We start from the raw sequence: 17,557 nt of genomic DNA, 5'->3' as shown, positions 1-17,557 counted from the left end.
ACCTCCCTGGCCTCTCTGCCCCTGGATGGCCTCTCTCTGCACCTCCCTGGCCTCTCTCTGTACCTCCCTGATCTCTCTGCACCTCCCTGGCCTCTTTCTGCACCTCCCTGATCTCTCTGCCCCTCCCTGGCCTCTGTGTGCCTCCCTGGCCTCTCTCTGCATCTCCCCGGCCTCTCTCTCTACCTCCCCGGCCTCTCTCTGTACCTCCCCGGCTTCTCTGCCCCTCCCCAGCCTCTCTCTGCCCCTCCCTGGCCTCTCTCTGCCCTTCCCTGGCCTCTCTGCCCCTCCCTGGCCTCTCTGCCCCTCCCTGGCCTCTCTGCCCCTCCCTGGCCTCTCTCTGCCCCTCCCTGGCCTTTCTGCCCCTTCCCGGCCTCTCTGTGCCCCTCCCTGGCCTCTCTGTGCCCCTCCCTGGCCTCTCTCTGCCCCTCCTTGGCCTCTCTCTGCCCCTCCCTGGCCTCTCTCTGCCCCTCCCCGGCTTCTCTCTGCCCCTCCCTGGCCTCTCTGCCCCTCCCTGGCCTCTCTCTGCCCCTCCCTGGTCTCTCTGTACCTCCTTGATCTCTCTGCAGGTTGCCACCTCAGTCATTTCCTGTCCTTCCACATCTGCCCCATGTGTCTCAGGAGTGAGAAGTCAGAAAGGATAAAGAACCTGTGAGGGAATCTGCACTTCATAGAATGACTTTCTGACTTAGTTTGTGGAGTTTTATTTCAGCATCTTCTTTGGAATGGTAAACACTGATCTCCCGTAGGAAGGAGAAAAGGCTGCACCTCGCAGAGGATGAGTGACAGGCTCAGCTCCCACTGAGGTCCTGGCTTCCAGGCTCAGGATAGGGGCCTGCAGGTGCCCTGCTCAGGTGAGAGCCAGGCTGTCAGGTGTGGCGCTTGGCCCATCGCTCACCAGTGTGACTTTGGGCAAGTGATACGACTTCCTCAGCCTTGGCCGTCTCATCTCTGAGATTAATTGGAGAGCTGCCTCCTGTGGTGTCAGGATTAACTGGGTTGATGCAAGCACAGAGCCCGGCATTCCTGAGGGCTCAGTGAGTCGTAGTGGCCACTACCACATGACTAGTATTATTATAATAACTATTATGAGTGCTGTTCCTGAGTCTGTGGTGGGCACATTATTTATCTTTGTGGACCTGTCTCCTTGTCTGCACAATGGGGCCGTGGGACCAGGTCTCTAGGAGGCTTGCCTGCTTTAGGGCTCTGTTTTGCCTCTACCATGTATGGGGTCTCTGCAGCTAAGAGGCCCCCAGACCCTGCTGGGGCTCCCTGTGTGAGGTGTGGGCCTTGTAGTCAGAGCCCCTGATTGGTGATGGTGTCGGGGTGCCAGTGGGCAGGGCCAGCCCTGTGGCCTTGCTGAGACCAGTCTCCCACCCCACTCCTCCCCAGTACAGCCAGAGCCTGGCCCGGCCCTCTCTCTGCCTCTCATCACTGCAGGACAAGAATCATGCATGCACCCCACTCAAACTACTGAGTCTTCAAAGCCTTGTTTTCCCCTTCTGTAAAATGGGAACAGCAGCGCCCACCAAGTCTGTCTTGCAGGGTTGTCTTGAAATTAAAAAGTCATGGGAGTGAAAATATTTGCTAAATCCAAAGCCCGAGACCCTTCCAGTCACCCAGGCAGGGAGACAGGGGCTCCGCTCTGGCTGTGCCAGGAGTGCATGGAGGGGTCCGGCCTCCTGGGCTCTGCTGTGGGGGTGATCCTAACACCATGCAGCCATGCTCGGGGCAAGGCTGGCACGGCGTTCAGTGCCTGGTTTTATTCTTACGGCTCGGACACCTTCGAGAGCTTTATCACTTACTGTTCTGTGTGGCCAACTGCTAAGGACACACACAAATACAAGGAACATTCAATTTCTGAGCTTACATATGATTTTAGTTCCGTAGGCGCAAAAGATGAGATTGTAAGGGAACAACTGCCTTGGTTTCCTACCAATTAAACTGTAATTCCGCCATCCTTTCTTCCAACACCAGTGGCCAAATGGAGCCTGCCCTGCTGGGTCACGGTTGGTGATGAGGGCCTGGCCAGGAGGAGGGAAGGTGCTGTCAGGAACTGGGGCAGGCCGGGCACCCGGTCACCATCGGTGGCAAGGGTGCTGGCCAGGAGGAGGGAGGGTGCTGTCAGGAACTGGGTGGGGCACCCAGTCACCGTCGGTGGTGAGGGCCTGGCTGGAAGGAGGGAGGGTGCTGTCGGGAGGAGAGAGGGTGCTGTCAGGAGGAGGGAGGGTGTTGCTGGGAGGAGGGAGGGTGCTGTCGGGAGGAGGGAGAGTGCTGTCAGGAACTGGAGCAGGTGGGGTACCCGGTCACCGTCGGTGGTGAGGGCCTGGCTGGGAGGATGGAGGGTGTTGCTGGGAGGAGGGAGGGTGCTGTCCAGAACTGGAGCAGGTGGGGTACCCGGTCACCGTCGGTGGTGAGGGCCTGGCTGGGAGGAGGGAGGCGTTGCTGGGAGGAGAGAGGGTGCTGTCAGGAACTGGAGCAGGTGGGGTACCCGGTCACCGTCGGTGGTGAGGGCCTGGCTGGGAGGAGGGAGGCGTTGCTGGGAGGAGAGAGGGTGCTGTCAGGAACTGGAGCAGGTGGGGTACCCGGTCACCGTCGGTGGTGAGGGCCTGGCTGGGAGGAGGGAGGGTGCTGCCGGGAGGAGGGAGGGTGCTGTCGGGAACTGGAGCAGCGGGGCATCTGGTCACCGTCAGTGGCGAGGGTGCTGGCTGGGAGGAGGGAGGGTGCTGTCCAGAACTGGAGCAGGCGGGGTACCCGGTCACTGTTGGTGGTGAGGGCCTGGCCGGGAGGAGGGAGGGTGCTGTCAGGAACTGGGGCAGGCTGGACTCCTGGCTCCAGGATGGCCAGGGCTTGGCTATAAATATCACTTATGGTGGCAGAACCTAAGAGTCTGTTAAGAATTTTCATTCTGCCCCAAAAGAACTACACTTACAGTTGCGGTAATTATGACTTATGACACAGTGCGTTCACTCACATCTCAGGCCCCACCGGCCCCGAGAGGTGACCTGCTGGCCAGGTCACATGGACTAGGAGGCCAAGGAAGGTTTTTTGAGTGGCAGTCCTGTCTCCTAGCTGACCCCTGGGTGTGGGAAGCATTTTAATAGAGCACGGGCTCAGCACGGACTAAGGTCCCTTCTAAGGCCAGTTTTCATGGACTTGCAGATAAAATATCTGAACTTCACTTTCCAGGAAACATAAGCAAAAACTGTACGAGTGACGGATGGTCAGAGACGTTCCCAGATTTCGTCGATGCCTGTGGCTACAGCGACCCGGAGGATGAGAGCAAGGTAGGCTCCTGCGTGGTGCTACGGCGGTGAGGTTCCACTTCCTAACACTGCACCAGAAGCCCCCTCCTGCCCTGCAAGAATTGTGCAGATTTTTCCCCTAAATAATCCTCTGAGTACCAGTGCTACTTCCTGCTTTCCAAGTTAAGCGAAGTCCCTGTTTCCGTTCTGCTGCGGGCACTTAGGATTGTTTGATTGGTCCGTCATTTTGCAGGCAGGGAAAGGCTGGTTTTCTTGACCTGCTGTGTATGTGTCTGGGAGATGGTGAGGAGAACCTGAGAGTGGCCCCGCCTGCCCGAAAATTACTTTTCAGATGGGTCCTGGAGAGCATGCCCTTTCTGCATTTGGATTTCTTGTCCCATTTAAGATTTTGCCACATTCTGGGGCATTGAGAAGTCAGCGCCATGGTTTCCTGAGCCCTGAGCCTGCAGCAGGAGATGTGATCACAATTAGGGTGTCTTTTCAACTAAGAGACCCAGCTTGTCCTCTGCCAAGAGGTGTCTGGGAGCAGGGGTCCCAGGATGAGTTGGGGACCCCCCCATCCGGGCTGTGCAAACTTGCTGCAGTGATCTGGAGCTCTTGGGTGTTATGTCCACTGCGAACCCTTCTGCAGGGCTGTGATCTTTCAGTAATGAGGATGTTTCTCCCGAGTGTGGGATGTGTGGCCTTAAGCTCTGCTCCGGTCCATCTGTGCAAACTTCCCCAGCTCTGCCTCAGACGGCTGCTTCTCCTGAGGGCTCACTCTGCACTACGTCTGCCTGTGGTTTATCACCAGACAGACCTCCATCCTTGCCGGCAGCCCTGGCAGCACCATGTGGGTGGCGGGCACCATAGCAACCTGCAGCCAGAGGTGTGTGCAGAGTGTGCTCCCTGCACAGGGCAAGGCAGGGGGCAGGGGATACATTGGAGGCTGCTCTAAGGAGCCCCGGGAAGTATCGCGCTCCCCACATGCAAATGTTCTCCTACAAGCCCACAGCATTCCGGGCAAAACCATCAGCTTGTGGGCCGATCACCTCCTGCCCTGACCCTGCTCCGCCTGTCCCTCCTGGAGGTGTGGCTTCTGCCCTCTGGGCCCCCAGGGGATGGTGGCAATGCTGCCTGGCTGCCTCTTGGGAGAATGAGCCCAACTTTCTTACAGAGGCCTCCTTTGCTCACTTCTCTAAGATTCACAACTCTAAGCCAGTTCTTTCTCCGCCAAATTATTAAACCCTAGGAAAGGAAGTATCTTATACAGTAACCAATATCCCAACGATTGGAAGGTAAAACTCCTGACCCATGGTATATGGGTCATTATCACACTGCTGATAAAGACGTATCTGAGATTGGGTAATTTATAAGAAACAGAGCTTTGATGGACTCACAGTTCCGTGTGGCTGAGGAGGCCTCACAATCATGGCAGAAGGTGCAAGGCACATCTTACATGGCAGCAGGCAAAAGAGAGAATCAGAGTCAAGCGAAAAGGGAAACCCCTTATGAAACCATCAGATCTCGTGAGACCCATTCACTATCATAGGAACAGTCGGAACCGCATCGTCAGATCTTCTGAGACCCGTTCACTATCACAGGAACAGTCGGAACCGCCTCGTCGGATCTCGTGAGACCCGTTCACTACCACAGGAACAGTCGGGGGAACGGCCTCGTCGGATCTCGTGAGACCCGTTCACTACCACAGGAACGGCCGGAACCGCCTCGTCAGATCTCGTGAGACCCGTTCACTATCACAGGAGCAGTCGGAACCGCCTCGTCGGATCTCGTGAGACCCATTCACTACCACAGGAACAGTTGGGGGAACCGCCTCGTCAGATCTCGTGAGACCCGTTCACTATCACAGGAACAGTCGGAACTGCCTCGTCGGATCTCGTGAGACCCGTTCACTACCACAGGAACAGTCAGAACCGCCTCGTCGGATCTCTTGAGACCCGTTCACTATCACAGGAACAGTCGGGGGAACTGCCTCGTCGGATCTCGTGAGACCCGTTCACTACCACAGGAACAGTCGGGAAAACGACCTCATCGGATCTCCTGAGACCCGTTCACTATCACAGGAACAGTCGGAACCGCCTCGTCGGATCTTGTGAGACCCGTTCACTATCACAGGAACAGTCAGAACCACCTCGTCAGATCTCGTGAGACCCGTTCACTATCACAGGAACAGTCGGAACCGCCTCGTCGGATCTCGTGAGACCCGTTCACTATCACAGACACAGTCGGAACCACCTCGTCGGATCTCGTGAGACCCATTCACTACCACAGGAACAGTCGGGGGAACCGCCTCGTCAGATCTCGTGAGACCCGTTCACTATCACAGGAACAGTCGGAACCGCCTCGTCGGATCTCGTGAGACCCGTTCACTACCACAGGAACAGTCGGAACCGCCTCGTCGGATCTCGTGAGACCCGTTCACTACCACAGGAACAGTCGGAACCGCCTCGTCGGATCTCGTGAGACCCGTTCACTACCACAAGAACAGTTGGAACCGCCTCGTCGGATCTCCTGAGACCTGTTCACTACCACAGGAACAGTCGGGGGAACCGCCTCGTCAGATCTCGTGAGACCCATTCACTACCACAGGAACAGTCGGGGGAACCGCCTCGTCGGATCTCCTGAGACCCGTTCACTATCACAGGAACAGTCGGAACCGCCTCGTCGGATCTCGTGAGACCCGTTCACTACCACAGGAACAGTCGGGGGAACCGCCTCGTCGGATCTCCTGAGACCCGTTCACTATCACAGGAACAGTCGGAACCGCCTCGTCGGATCTCCTGAGACCCGTTCACTATCACAGGAACAGTCAGAACCGCCTCGTCGGATCTCGTGAGACCCGTTCACTACCACAAGAACAGTCAGGGGAACGGCCTGCATGATTCAATTACCTCCCACTGGGTCCCTCCCACATGTCGGAATTATGGGAGCTACAATTCAATATGAGATTTGGGTGGGGACACAGGAAAACCATATCACGTGGCCAGTGGATAAGGTGGTGCTGGTTGGCATTGGCAGGTGTTACTGTGAACCCACTGTCATTGTGTTCAGCGGATAAGGTGGTGCTGGCTGGCATGGGCAGGTGTTACTGTGAGCCCACTGTCATTGTGTTCAGTGGATAAGGTGGTGCTGGCTGGCATTGGCGGGTGTTACTGTGAACCCACTGCCATTGTGTTCAGTGGATAAGGTGGTGCTGGCTGCCATTGGCGGGTGTTACTGTGAGCCCACTGTCATTGTGTTACTTTAGTTAGGCTTGAAAGCAACTCACTGCATGGATGGAGAAGCTGAGGCTTAGGGGAGTGGTGAGATGTGCTCCCCACTGTTGAGCAGCCACAGCCAGGCCCTGGTAGTCTGATTTCCATGCAGTCTGCTTGTTGCCATCTGGTCGGGACAGCTCCTGGCCCCACCGCCCTCCCTGAGTGGGTTGAAGGCACCTGCAGGAGTTGCCCGGCTGGGGACCACATTGACCTGTGGGCCCGTCTAAGATGCGCTATCCCCCATGGCATCCAGTGGAGTTGAGAGAAGACTGAGTTGAGTGTTGGGGGCCCAGCTCCAGCACGCATGGCTGTGAGCCCTTGAGGAAGGTCCTCAGGGAGGGTCCTGGGGCGCATGGCTGCACCCAGCTCAGCCAGGGAGAGGGGGAACATTGCGGCCTCTGTCATCACACACCATGGCTGACAGCTGGCTCTGGTGTGTGAGATCACAGCAGTGATAATACCATCTGCCCCAGGCTTCCATAGGAAAGGGAGCAGCCAGGGGTCTCAGGGGCTTCTGTGGCCTGGGGGGGATTTCAAGGTCCAGGTGGGATCCCCGGTGTGTTGGAGGCACCACCTCTGAGTCTTCATCTTTGCCTGCACCTAGCCGGCAGCTGTGCCTGGGAGACATTAGGACAGAGGTGCTGGTGAAGAGCAGAGACCAAGGCCCCCAGCAGCGTCACCCAGAGCCCCGTACGTGCAGGCTCCGTCGTTCATTCTCTCCTTCCTTTATTCAATAAGCATTCCCTGGGAACCTCCGTTCTGAGCCCCAGCCTGGGTTATAAAGAGTGATGTGGATCTGGGAGGCAGTGACAGCCGCCACCTGCTGTGGCAATGTCAGCCCACAGAGTCATGCCCAAGCTCCTTATCTCCTGTCTCCTCCTGGGCACACCCTGTGAGGCATCCCAGGGACACGTGGCAAGCTCTTCTGGGTCCATTGGTCCTTCATCGAGGCCTGTAAGTAAACCCTGCCTGCGTGAGCATAGTGGCTCTGTGATCCCCTGATGCTTTGCTGTTTAGTCTGAAGAACTATTTTTCTTCTTAATTAAACATTTCAGAGATTCTGCAAATATTATAAGTGCATATTCACTGCTAAGGGATTAGAAAGTCAAAATATTTTAAAGTGAGAAAGCAAGAAAAGGATGGCACAAAACCAAAATGAATAATTTTTCTTCCTGTTGCAGTTTCTGCTCGTTGAATACTTCGAATACTTGGTTGGTTTAGGGACTCGCTTCCAAGATGAAGCAACAGCACATAGCACAGGCAGCTCTGGAGGCTGCAAGCACCAGAACAGGCCCCAGGCAGCCACGGGGTGGACATGCACGGCCCTGGGCCGGCTCTGCCCACCGGCGAGCGCAGGGCTGCCTGGGAGCTGAACTGAACAGAGTTTCTCCTGCCCGGAGCTCACGCTTCATCCCATCAGGCCCATTTGCTTCCCAGATTCACATTTTTAGTTGTGTTTCCTGCTTGCACAGGGCCAAAGTCTGCCCTGGGTGTTGTGTGTGCAATCATTATTGTTTATTGTTTTCAAAATTAATTAAATTCAAGAAAAAAAATTAGCCTCCACAGAAGCCACAGACTTGGCTACATGTGTGAGGGAATCAGCAGAGATGTGGGTGTGGGAGCCCCTGGGAGGAGAAGGGCTCTGCGGACCAGAGGGCTCTAGGGCAGCCCTGGGCACTGCTGAGCAGCTGCATCTCATCTGGACCTGGAGCCCGAGGGGCCGTACCAGCCGTGGCCATGGTCTGGGCCTTTATTTGGGGTCTCACCTGCTGCAGTCAGATCCTGAAGCAGATAAGCCAGCCAGGGATCAGTCTCCCTGTCCAAGGTCTTCCCATCTGTGTCCTCCTCCTGCCAAGACCAGCTTTCAGGCCTGGGGGAGTCTTAGGTCTTCACTGAGTAAAGGGTTTCATCCACAGTGTATCAAGGAGCAATGGCCCCAGCCCTTGCCCTCCACAGCTGCTCCTCTCCGCTTGCCCACCCGCACTGTAAGCCACAGTTCTCGAGCACCACCACCAGCAGACTGAGGGCTCGGGATCACCAAGTGTGGGAGGCTCCCCGAGCCGTGTGCTGGGGCCCGACCACCCGGCCCTGCCCTGCCCTGCATCCCATCACAACCCTTCTGTGCTGATGGATGGGGGCCGGGGTTCCCACTGCGTGGAAAACAGAACGGCTCAGGCAGAGGACGGGAGCGGCAGCGGCTGGGCTGGTGTGAGGCTGGGGGTTCCGCTTGCCCCGGCAGGGCTCAGGCTTCCAAGAGGCCACGGAGGAGCTCCTGGGACTGAGCGTGGTGCGGGCTCTGGCCCAGTGGGTCTGTGTGGGGGCTGAGACCCTGCCTTTCCAGCACGTTCCCAGCTGGTGCCAGTTGGAGTCAGAGCCTGGAATCCTTACACGAGAGGCCAGAAGCCTTGGCCTCAGCAGTCCAGGCCTGAGAACCCACCCAGCTGTCACTCACCGATGGCTGAGTGACTTTGCACAAAGCCCTGTTGCCTGCCCTATCCCACTCCTGCGATCAGACCCAGAAATCTCCGTCTGTGTGTCCCAACTGGCTACAGTTGCTGCTCAGCTTCTGAAAGGTGCCTCTTCAAGCCTGTTTCTTGAAACAAGGCACTGAAAAGCATACTTTCTGTCAAAAGCCCAAAAGGAGTGGGAATTCTCCTTGGTGATTTGGATTTCATCTCGGGCACTGATGAAAGAGCATGGAGTGGGGGCCTCCCTCCTTGAGTCAGGGTCAGGCAGGGGCAAGGCAGTAGAATCTCTAAGACCCTGGGCACTCACAGCCCTGCCGTTGCTTCTGTGGTGGAGGCGGCCAGGGTGGAGTGTGGCGTTCCCGGGAATGGCCTCAGCAGCACACCGTGGTGGGCATGCGAGGTGGCCGGCTCCCGTAAGTCTTCTGTGTTACATACTTGTTAACTCCGTTCTTACATAAAGAGCACGTCTGCTAAATTTAGCCAAGAGAACTGTTTGGCATTTCGGCCTCCCCATGCTTCAAGTGCACACATTTCTTCCGTGTTACGCCACATCCCTAAAAATAAGCCTCTGCCCTCCTCCAGCACTCAGGCCACCGCAGTGACTCGTTCCCACTGATGGCAAACTTCACTCCCCAGGGCTCCCATCCCTGGTGACAAAGATCACAGCAGCTGGCACTGCAGATGCCTTTGTGGGAGGCACCATCTGATCATCCCGCCAACCCTCCTGCAACCCTGCAAGGACACACCAGCCTCCCAGGGTGCCAGGAGGAGCCTGGCAGAGACCCCCAGAGTGGCCTGCCCCAAATCACCTCTAAGAGCAGCAGCGTTGCTGAAGGAAGCCTCCCCTCATGGTCCTCAGGCCCAGCAGGTGCCAAGCTCAATGCCAGCCATGAGGGCATTGGCTCATCGAGTGATGGGAACGGGGACAGCAAGGTGGCCACAGAGAGGGTGGGCTCAGCCATGGACACAGTACTGCGGAAGCATCCGAGGTGGGCCGGGACAAGAGCTGGGCCTGTGGCTGCTGCAGGGGCCACGAGACTCACCTCAGGCAGGGGCAGAAATCTGGCCACAGGCAGAAATCATTCAGCTGTCACCTGGCACAACCAGACAGGATTATGAGCACTTTTCTGCTGTTTAGTTTTAACCTGTGCGTGTGATGCTTAATACTTTCCAAATAAATGGATGAGTCTTTTCAGGGCCAAAGGAGATACGGGACCAGGGAAGGAGGTTAAGAAGGAAATGCACAGATACGCTGGTGCCTAGGGATGGCGATTGGGTCTCCAAGTTCTTTAAGTTCTAAAGGAATCCGCTAGGGAAGATTCTCCTAATGGGAGGGAGAGGAAGGTGAAGGAATTAGAGGTCCACATGATCAGGAAGGTGGAAGGATGGAGGAGCACACCAGGATGATGTGCAGCACGGGGCAGCGGACCTGTAGGAAACACAGCGGTGCACCAGGCGCTTCTGGGCGTGGAGCTGGCCGATGCCGGAGGAGGGGAGGTACGTGCCTGACCCAGGATGGACCATCCAAGGCAGCAGGGTCTGCACACCAGGCTCTGCATGAAGGAGTGTGTGGCCCCAGGCAGGGGTTGAAACTCTCCGGGCCTCGATGGATAGGAGGTCTGTCTTTGGGCTTGGGCAGCCTTGGGCGGGACCCCCGGCATTGTGCTCTGGGGAAGGGTCCAGCCTCCCTGCTGCTCCCCTTAAGGGGAGGTCTGTATGTGGGCGGCAGATGTTCAGCTTGGGCACCCAGCAGCTGGCTCTTGGGCCCCACAGGTGGGTGGGGCAGGGGCGCTGGTTCTGAGAAGGTGTGCGTCCTGCAGCTTGTTGCCAGGAGCCCCCGGGGAGCCTCCAGATCATACACCACACACCACACTGGCCCCTCCAGGACACACAGCACATGCTTCAGGACTCAGCATTTATGGTCCTCAGAAACAACTGTATTGAAGAAAGTGTGGAAACCCAAATTTCAGGGTTTTAGGGAGGTCTGTTAAAGACTTAAAAAAAAGAGAGAAGGAAGAGTTTTGAAGGGATTCACCTACTGCCTGTCAGGTCGGCACCAACTGTCATGTCGATGTGATTTGGAGCCTGGACAGGAGCAGGGGCTCGTGGAGACCACCATGGGCTGGATAACGGCCAAGGGGCAGAACAGCAGGGCCTTGAGTCTGGGGCTTCCAGTGACACTCCTGTTCTCCCTCTTAATAGTCCTTTTGCTCTATTTTCTGCTTTTTCAAAAATAAGAATATATTGGTTTTATATTTACAAAAATCAAATTTTAAGTACTAAAAAAACCACTTAAATTTATACGAGCTTTGCCTTTGAACCCCAGACTTTGTCAGTACAAAGAGGAAACTCAGTTGTCACATTCTGTCTGCTGTATCTTTCTTAGCAGCTGTTTTGAAGTTAGTTGCAAGAACAGGGCCAGGTTCCCCGACTGTGAGCCCTGTCACCGGCTGTGAGCATTTGCCCGGCCCTCACACTGGGTGTGTGCAGCACACAGTCACTTGAGGGTGGGTTGCACACACGCCTTTTCACCCCTTAAATGTTAGGAATCCCCTGAAAGCAGGGCTGGTCTCTTAAATCTCTTCAATAGTGTCATCAAATTTAGGAAATGTCCCATTTTCACTAATGCTGTCATATGATTTGCTGTCTCGGCTCCGATTTCATAGACTCCAGTCCAGGATAGCGCGCTGTGTGTGGTTGTGGTGGCTCCCCGGCTTTAATCTGGAACTCTCCCTAGCCCCTCTCTGTCTTTGTGGCCGTGATGCCCTCAGAGACCTCAGCCCTCTCATTTCACGAAGTGGCTTTGCTGGGGTCTGTCTGATGTCTCCTTGGGACTAGGTTCAGGAGATCTGCCAGGCACATGTTTTAAAGCAAAGTACAAATATTTGCTAGCAAAGCAAAGGCCCCCACTTCCTAGGTCAGTTGCCTTTTTTAATCCTAAACTCTATGCATGAACTAGGTCTCAATGGGATAAAAAGCTCCAAATGTCTCTGTTTCTATACTTCAGAAATGTCATGTTTGGATTTTAAAAGAAAATAAGTTCTCCCTCTAACTTGGACACACCATAAAGGAAACACGTGGCTTAAAATAAGGTGTGTGGCACGGCATGGAGTCGCACTGATTACGGGCTGTCTGCCTCACAGCCGTGTACACGCAGGATCTTCCTCTTTAAAACGTCACCACCAGAGCCGGATGCCACCCTGCAAAGAAGCTGCAAAATCACACTGCAGTTATCACTGCAGGCTCACTTGGGGTAACAGCAGTGCACACTCTTCTCTGGGAAACCAGCCCTTATTCAGAGGAGGAACAGGAGGCCACCCAAGGATGTCTCTGCTGCTCCCCCAGGGAGAGCGGTGCCTGTGCACGTGGCCACGGCCTGGGCCTCCCAGCAGCTCTGGTTCCTGAGTGCCAGCCCTGGCTGACGGTTCAGGGGCTCCAAGGGCTCCTGAGGGCTGAGCTTAGCTAGTGGCTGATGTCAGAAGCAGCCATGGGCTCAACTTTCCTTGGGCCTTGGGCACTCTCTGGCCTGTGTCTAAATGATGTCCCCATTCCTCAGACAGCAAGATTTAAGGGGCAAGATTCCACGTGCTCATCAGAGACCCCATGGCCTCTTCCTCTGCTGAGTCTGGAAGTGAAGCCACAGGTTTCACATCCCAGATGGCAGAGGCGAGGCCCTGGCTCCCCTGGGGATGGAGCAGAGGGGAGGAGCCTCCCCTGTGGAGAATGAGACCAGGGCTGCAGTGAGAGACCATCCCCCCCTCTGCATCTCTCCTCTTGGGGCCTCTTAAATGATTTGGACATCATTCCCCTAAAAATTGAGCCTTTCCTTGAGAGGTTGAGGCAGACTTTCCCATCACAGATGTGAGCCTGTTCCCCATCCTACCCTTCAGCTTCCTGCTCACTTTCCATCACGCAGACATGACCACCAGCCCTGAAAGAGGGAGTCACCAGGGGCGCCCGTCAGCACTCGGCATGGGGTGGCCGCTGTCCAGGAGACTCAGGGACACTGCGGGGCCTCTCCCCTGTCCGGACCCAGGGACGCTGCGGGGTCTCCCCTGTCCGGACCCAGGGACGCTGCGGGGTCTCCCATCTCCGAACCCAGGGACGCTGTGGGGTCTTCCATGTCTGGACCCAGGGACGCTGCGGGGTCTCCCATCTCCGAACCCAGGGACGCTGCGAGGTCTCCCATCTCCGGACCCAGGGACGCTGTGGGCACCTGCTTGTTGTGGGTGGAACAGCTCCTCGTTCCCATCTCGGATCCTGAGCCCAGCGCTGCTCTGCACTGACAGACTCCAGGGGAGTTTTCAGCCCAGGGAAGCGGTTATTTTTGTGAGAAATAAGACTATTTTAAAAAATCTCCCCTGAGCGAGTTGGAGAGGCTCCTCACTTCCGGCAGTGAGAGTGAGCTCCAGCCACACCCGCCAGCACCCTGGAAAGTAAGCGTGGAGCCGCGGTGCCTGCCCTGACTTCTACTACAGGACGCTTCTTAAAACACGGTTGGTCTGAGTTTCCCATTTCCCTGAAGGATGGCCTCTGAGAAGATGGACGAGACCAGCCTCCTGTGTTGACGTTTTCCGTCCCAACCTAAGGAAAAGTAAATGAGCACACAAAGCTCTCAAAGTCTACAGTGTTTTTAAAAATATAATGACGTTTACCTCTCACCTTCCTCCAGTAACTGCCAGTGTCTTGAGGAAATGTCTTCTGCCCCCACCAGCCCCCGCAGGACCACATCTCTCAGCTTGGGAGCAGCATCTCCGCTGCTAGACGGGTTCTCTGAGTGGACGGCACCAGCGCAGAAGTGGATGGCTTGTTCCACCTGCCTTGACTCCCCCAGGTCACCCACTCTCCCCGGAGAGGCTGCACACTCACATGCGTGTGTGGGTAACAACAGTCACAGCCTTGCTCCCAACGCCTGAGTCTTGAGAGCAGAAGGGAGGCTGCTCTTGCTGGCAGCTCCACGCTGCTGCCCAGCACCAGGCCCATGAGACACCCAAGGCCCAGGACTCTGAGAGACGGAGCCACAGTCCTTCCAAGCAGAAAGCCACATTGCAAACACCGACCACCTCCCTCTGGCAGACACACAAATCTCTGAGAACAGCCGAACCCAGGAGACGGAGCTTGCAGCGAGCTGAGATCGCACCACTGCACTCCAGCCTGGGCAACGGAGCGAGACTCTGTCTCAAAAAAAAAAAGAAAAGAAAAGAAAACAGCCTCCTGCCAAAAAGCATCCCGAAATTGCCCATGGAAGGAGGTTATTTTGGTGATCTGGTTCAAGTTATTTTGATGCCAGAGGCTGTGCAATTTGGAATGAGTCAAGACTCTTCAGTTTAAAATGGGAAAGGAAATGAATATTTGAAGATAAATATCTCAAAGGGCAGTGCCAGACCAGAACCCAGAACCCCTCCTCACCCTGTCATCTTGAGGAGAAAATCCCAGAGGAGAGGATAAATGGGGTACTCAGGTCGCTGTCTCCTCCTTCTGACCTCAGATTAGAACATGGTGGCTGGGCCCGTCTGGAGGGGACAGGGTAAGACCCGCTCCTGTCACACCTGGTGCTCTCGGCTTCATGAGCGTCAGATTTGCCGATTTCGCTCTGGGCCCCAGCCGTCCATTGCTGTGTCCTTTTGCTTAAAACAGGCTCAGCCTGCAGAGTCCACAGCTCAGGCGGAGGTGGGCAGGCTGTGCAGGTGGGAAGCCCTCACGTCAGCCTCTGACTCTGTCTTCACAGGAAAGCCCTGGGAGGTTCTCACCTCCATTTTCTGAGGGACTAACCGCTGCCCAGGAGTTCAGTGGCATAATCTTGGCTCACTGCAACCTCCGCCTCCCAGGTTCAAGCAATTCTCGTGCCTCCGCCTCCAGAGTAGCTGGGACTACAGACGTGTACCACCAGCCTGGCCAATTTTTGTATTTTTAGTAGAGACTCCTGGCCTCAGGCGATCTGCCCGCCTCAGCCTCCCAAAGTGTTGGGATTACAGGCATGAGCCCCTGCCCCTGGCCCAGGTGGCTTTTCTAACTGCGGTTGCTCAGGCCCATGGAAGGAGGACAGGTCCAGGCCCAGCTGACTGGGAAGCAGTCTTCGGGGCCAGGCGGGCTCCCAGCCGCAGCTCTGAGTATTCCAGCCTCCTCCTGTGGCACCGACCAGTGCTCGTGTCCCGGGAACCACAGGAGGATGCCAGGCAGGTCTCATGGCCCCTCGTTCCCCCACTGCTGATGCTGATGGGGGAATGGGAGTGTGTGAGGAGTGACGTGCAGGGTGGGGCTTTCCCTGGGCCCCCTGCGAGGCAGGCACGTGCAAAGGAGGCAAGGAGGGCTGCAGTTGTGGGATTACACAACCTTTCACATCCCTTCCATTATAAAAATTCCTTTCATCATCATATCACACCAAATAGCATAAATTATTGAGCGTTCACAGAGCACCTGACACCATGCTGAACTCTGCATGGACTAGCTCATTCAGTCCCCCAGCCATCCATGGGATAAGGCGCTGCATGACCACACTTTACCATACAGGGACACGGCTCAGAGGGGGCAGCCGCAGACTCATCCATGAGCAGGGGATTCCCACGAGCAGTCGAGACATCAGCCCTTATCTTCTGCTTCGTGCGCAAAGCCCTCTATTAACCTCACTTGTGTTGCTCCAGTTCCGTAAACCACAATTCGATGCTTCTACGGAGCTCCTGGGGCAAAGTAGGTTCCCAAGGAATCCAGGCTTTACCGGTTTGGTAAAATGGTCACAGGAAGTGGCCTCTGTGTGTGATCACAGCGTGTCTGTGCTGAGGTCACCAGAGATTGTGATGGTCACAAGAGGTGGCCCCTGTGCGTGGTCCCAGCGTGTCTGTGCTGAGGTCACCAGGGATCGTGAGGATCGCAGGAGGTTGGCCCCTGTGCGTGGTCCCAGCGTGTCTGTGCTGAGGTCACCGGGGATTGCAATGGTCGCAGGAGGTGGCCCCTGTGCATGATCCCAGCGTGTCTGTGCTGAGGTCACCGGGGATTGTGATAGTCACAAGAAGTGGCCCCTGTGCGTGATCCCAGTGTGTCTCTGCTGAGGTCACCGGGGATTGTGATGATCACAAGAGGTGGCCCCTGTGCGTGGGTCCCAGCGTGTCTGTGCCGAGGTCACCGGGGATTGCAATGGTCGCAGGAGGTGGCCCCTGTGCGTGGTCCCAGCATGTCTGTGCTGAGGTCACCGGGGATTGTGATGGTCACAAGAGGTGGCCCCTGTGCGTGGTCCCAGCGTGTCTGTGCTGAGGTCACCAGGGATCGTGAGGATCGCAGGAGGTTGGCCCCTGTGCGTGGTCCCAGCGTGTCTGTGCTGAGGTCACCGGGGATTGCAATGGTCGCAGGAGGTGGCCCCTGTGCATGATCCCAGCGTGTCTGTGCTGAGGTCACCGGGGATTGTGATAGTCACAAGAAGTGGCCCCTGTGCGTGATCCCAGTGTGTCTCTGCTGAGGTCACCGGGGATTGTGATGATCACAAGAGGTGGCCCCTGTGCGTGGGTCCCAGCGTGTCTGTGCCGAGGTCACTGGGGATTGCAATGGTCGCAGGAGGTGGCCCCTGTGCGTGGTCCCAGCATGTCTGTGCTGAGGTCACCGGGGATTGTGATGGTCACAAGAAGTGGCCCCTGTGCGTGATCCCTGTGTGTCTCTGCTGAGGGCACTGGGGATTGTGATGGTCACAAGAGGTAGCCCCTGTGCGTGATCTCAGTGTGTCTCTGCTGAGGTCACCGGGGATTGTGATGGTCATAAGAGGTGGCCCCTGTGCATGGTCCCAGCGTGTCTGTGCTGAGGTCACCAGGGATTGTGATGGTCACAAGAGGTAGCCCCTGTGCGTGATCTCAGTGTGTCTCTGCTGAGGTCACCGGGGATTGTGATGGTCATAAGAGGTGGCCCCTGTGCGTGGTCCCAGCATGTCTGTGCTGAGGTCACCGGGGATTGTGATGGTCATAAGAGGTGGCCCCTGTGCGTGGTCCCAGCATGTCTGTGCTGAGGTCACTGGGGATTGTGATGGTCACAAGAGGTGGCCCCTGTGTGTGGTCCCAGCATGTCTGTGCTAAGTGTCTCCTTTGGTGCCTGCCTTGCTTTTGATTTGCCATCCCCTTTCATCCACAGTAATTTTTTAAGTCCTGATTTGCTCTTCTTTTCTCTCCACGTGTAACTTCTCCCTTCCCCACAGTGATCCTTGCTAATCACAGCATCTTCTAGATGTGGAATGCCTTGTTCTCACAGAAATGCCGCCTCCTCCTGTCATCCTGTATGCAGTGTACAGCCAGTGAGGTATTAGTTGTTGGGGTCCCATGTACTTTTTGTGACATTGGGACAGGTTTTTGTTGTTGTTGTTGTTGTTGTTGTTTTACAGGTGGAGAAACCTGAGTTATAAAGCATATAAAGACTTGTTTCAGGTTTCCTTGCTGACAGAAATCACTAATATGTATTGAACATCTAGAATGTGCTAATAATATTGGTTATAATGGTAATAATAGTTGTTGTTAGGGGCTTACTGTGCTCTAAGCACTTTACATGAAATTCTAAATTTAATGCGTAACACTGCCACACAGGAACTATTCCCATT

General features: G+C 55.9%; 1 protein-coding gene across 1 annotated transcript in view; it reads left to right on the top strand.

The window, feature by feature from the left end:
* The window catches only part of VIPR2 (vasoactive intestinal peptide receptor 2), a 118,298-nt gene that overhangs the window by 39,798 nt on the left and 60,943 nt on the right, over nt 1-17,557 (top strand). The window contains exon 4 of the mRNA XM_034951833.3: nt 3,187-3,284. Coding sequence (XP_034807724.1) covers nt 3,187-3,284 — 98 coding nt within the window. The remainder of the gene's footprint in view (nt 1-3,186; nt 3,285-17,557) is intronic.

The sequence above is a fragment of the Pan paniscus genome, chromosome 6 (assembly GCF_029289425.2).
Source record: "Pan paniscus chromosome 6, NHGRI_mPanPan1-v2.0_pri, whole genome shotgun sequence".
Taxonomy (NCBI): Eukaryota; Metazoa; Chordata; class Mammalia; order Primates; family Hominidae; genus Pan; species Pan paniscus.
Note: the sequence above shows the minus strand (reverse complement) of the source record. Positions and strands in the feature narration are given on the sequence as shown.